Source organism: Diplotaxodon limnothrissa, linkage group LG2, assembly GCF_057381915.1.
Source record: "Diplotaxodon limnothrissa isolate DT_005_m linkage group LG2, D_limnothrissa_male_GT1.1, whole genome shotgun sequence".
In the NCBI taxonomy this organism is placed as follows: Eukaryota; Metazoa; Chordata; class Actinopteri; order Cichliformes; family Cichlidae; genus Diplotaxodon; species Diplotaxodon limnothrissa.
Genome location: NC_140597.1, coordinates 3754144 through 3756811, shown reverse-complemented (window position 1 = coordinate 3756811; position 2668 = coordinate 3754144). Strand labels below are relative to the sequence as shown.

The window sequence follows — 2668 nt, the reverse complement described above, 5'->3', positions numbered from 1 at the left end:
TTGACAGTAGCGGGAACAAAAGACTAGTAAAATCATTTGGAAAATTTGCTGACAGATTAAAGCAGAACATGAATATTGGATAGGAAAACTAAAATAACTGTAAATGAGCGCCTAACATTTTTTGGGAAAGAAATTTACTTCATCAATGAAATAATGTGCAAATGAACAAGGAAGAGATGATTTAGACCTCAGAAGCCTGGAAGAGAGCAATGTGACAGGAAGTGCCCTTGAATCTATATTCTGTGATAACCAATCAGATTCATCTGACACATGTGACATAAAAGGTTTGTGCTAAAATACCTCCTACACTGACTGAAATACCTACAAGCTCCCTAAAAAGCGATGTTGCCAAGATGATTGTGATATGGGTTGCACTGCTTGCTATTCATCAAGCATGTAAGTGTTTTTATATTCTGGGTGTTTTTTCCATACATGTATGCTGTTAGCATGGTGGTTTCCTGTATTATTGTGACTTAATGGTTTAGATTTTGTTTTCTTTCAAATTAGATACACTTATTCCAGTAACTACAGTTCAACTCGGTGAACCTGCAACTTTGCTGTGTGACCTGCCTAAGACCGAGTACAGGCGTAGAGTCGACTGGTACAAGCAGAGTCCTGGAGACTCTCTGCAAAGGATTTGGACAGTGAAGGATTCTGCAGAACCTGCCTTTGCACCTGAGTTCAAAAACTCAAAATGGGATGTTAATTATGACAAGAATCTGACCAACCTGACCATTTTGAGGACAAGACAAGAGGACGAGGGAATGTATCACTGTGGATTCACAGCATGGCTCCAAGATACCAAATGGACTGCGACATATTTGTTAGTAAAAGGTAATAATGTGATTCTTCTATAAAAGTTTGCTTCAGCAGCTAAAATTGAATACTACAGAAAATAATTTATGAATGAGCATGTTTTGAAAACATTACATTTACATGTAAGATACGTTTGGTCGTTTTTGAAAACTCAAACTATTTGTCTTTTAGTTTATTTTATAATCACATTTATTAATATATTTATATTACACAGGAAACACCCAGAAAACATCGAAATATTCTGTTGTTCAAAAGAAGATAGCAACTCCAGGAGGCTCAGTCACTCTTCATTGTTCACTCCTCTCTAATTTTGATAACAATACATGTTCCGGAGGTCTCAGTATGTTCTGGTTTAGAGAAGGATCAAATCCATCTCATCCTAGCATCATCTACACTGATGGAAACAGACATCATGAATGTGGGAATAGCTCTGCGACTCAGCAGAGTTGTGTTTATCAATTCAATAAAAGTATTAGCTCCTCAGAAGAAGGGACTTACTATTGTGCTGTGGCCACATGTGGGAAGATATTGTTTGGAAAAGGAGCTAAACTGCAAATAGGTATGATTTTATTTATAAAAATAAACCATGGCATATAGGATTCCTTATTATTGTCAGAATTACTAATTGTTTCTCTTGATTGTTTCTGGTTTTCTAGAGCAAAGAAGAGGTTCTGAATTTTCTGCACTGGTGATAGCATTAGCCTGCTTGGCCATTTCTGTGATTGTCAATATTATTTTGATCTGTTGCCGAAGCCCAAGAGCATCATGCGAACAATTTAAAAGTAAGTGTTGTTGTAGGAGCACTAAAGTTTTCCTTTAATGTGAGAAAAACTAAATACTCCTTTAATTTAAAATTCTAAATCAGACAAAATAGATAATATTCCTATTTTTGTCACCGTAACATAGAGAAAAGCTCTTCACAAGCAAGGCAAAGTGATTTATGCCAAACAGTGGACAACAGTGTAAGTACTATGACCAAATCTTTTTTTTTTACTTTATTAAAATGATTCTATGAGGTAAATTTTTTTTTTATTATTTTGTATAGGCTGAAAGTGGACATGATCTAAACTATGCTGCTCTACACTTCTCTGGAAGGATAGCTACATCTACAAGAGGAAAGAAGAAGAATGAACTGGAAACTGAAGAAAGTGTTTATTCTCAAGTTAAATGCAAAATGTAAAAGTGTATCTATGAGTGTCTCTGGGCTGGTTTATAGTAATCTTTATCTAAAAGTAAACTAATATGAAAACTGAAAACATGATGTTTCCTGCTTGTTTGTCTTAATTATTTATGTATAATATTATGAGTTATTAAATGAGTGGTATGATGTAGTATATTATGATGATTTCATCACACTGATTGTGAATTACTTCAAATTAACCCTTTAAGACCTACCATAGAACCAAGGCCGCCAGAGCTTATATTATATTTTTACATGCTGTAGTGCCATTTTTGCGAGCATTTCAAGTTGCTATACATCAATACAACTGTTATAGCCCATATTTTAATAATATGTATGCATTAAGTCCATAGTAACTACATAAATTGCAAAAAAAGTGCAATAAACTACAAAAAAATTGAAAATCGTTTTTGCTTTTTTGTTTTTTTACACATATTTCTACTTGGAGAAATTTAAGAGGTTTATCTCTCAAAACTTTAAATACAAAAAAGTTGCAAAAAATAGTTTACAACAACAGAAAATTTATTTTGATGTCTGTTTCAACGTAGGAAGTGTTACGGACAGCTGATTGGATCGGCAAAGCGTGTTTCTGGAACATTATGTTTTTGTTCCCGCAAGCGCTTTTTATGCAATATTTGCAAAGCTATATGTGGAAGGAAACCGTGACCTAGG

At 34.2% G+C, this 2668-nt stretch overlaps 1 protein-coding gene across 1 annotated transcript; it reads left to right on the top strand.

Annotated features, from left to right (window-relative positions):
- The first annotated feature begins 353 nt into the window (after positions 1-353).
- Positions 354-1996, top strand: LOC146638073 (uncharacterized). Its single transcript, XM_085360064.1, has 6 exons — positions 354-396; positions 508-834; positions 1031-1375; positions 1473-1598; positions 1723-1778; positions 1862-1996. Exons 1-6 carry the CDS (start codon positions 354-356, stop codon positions 1994-1996), a joined length of 1032 nt encoding a protein of 343 aa, XP_085216190.1.
- Positions 1997-2668: the final 672 nt, after the last annotated feature.

What these genes read in the sequence shown, in the direction of transcription:
- LOC146638073 (XM_085360064.1), top strand. Translation starts at nt 354, where the DNA reads ATGATTGTGATATGGGTTGCACTGCTTGCTATTCATCAAGCAT. An exon ending in GCTTGCTATTCATCAAGCAT is followed by an intron (nt 397 to 507) that starts GTAAGTGTTTTT and finishes CTTTCAAATTAG; the next exon opens with ATACACTTATTCCAGTAACT. An exon ending in GCCAAACAGTGGACAACAGT is followed by an intron (nt 1,779 to 1,861) that starts GTAAGTACTATG and finishes TATTTTGTATAG; the next exon opens with GCTGAAAGTGGACATGATCT.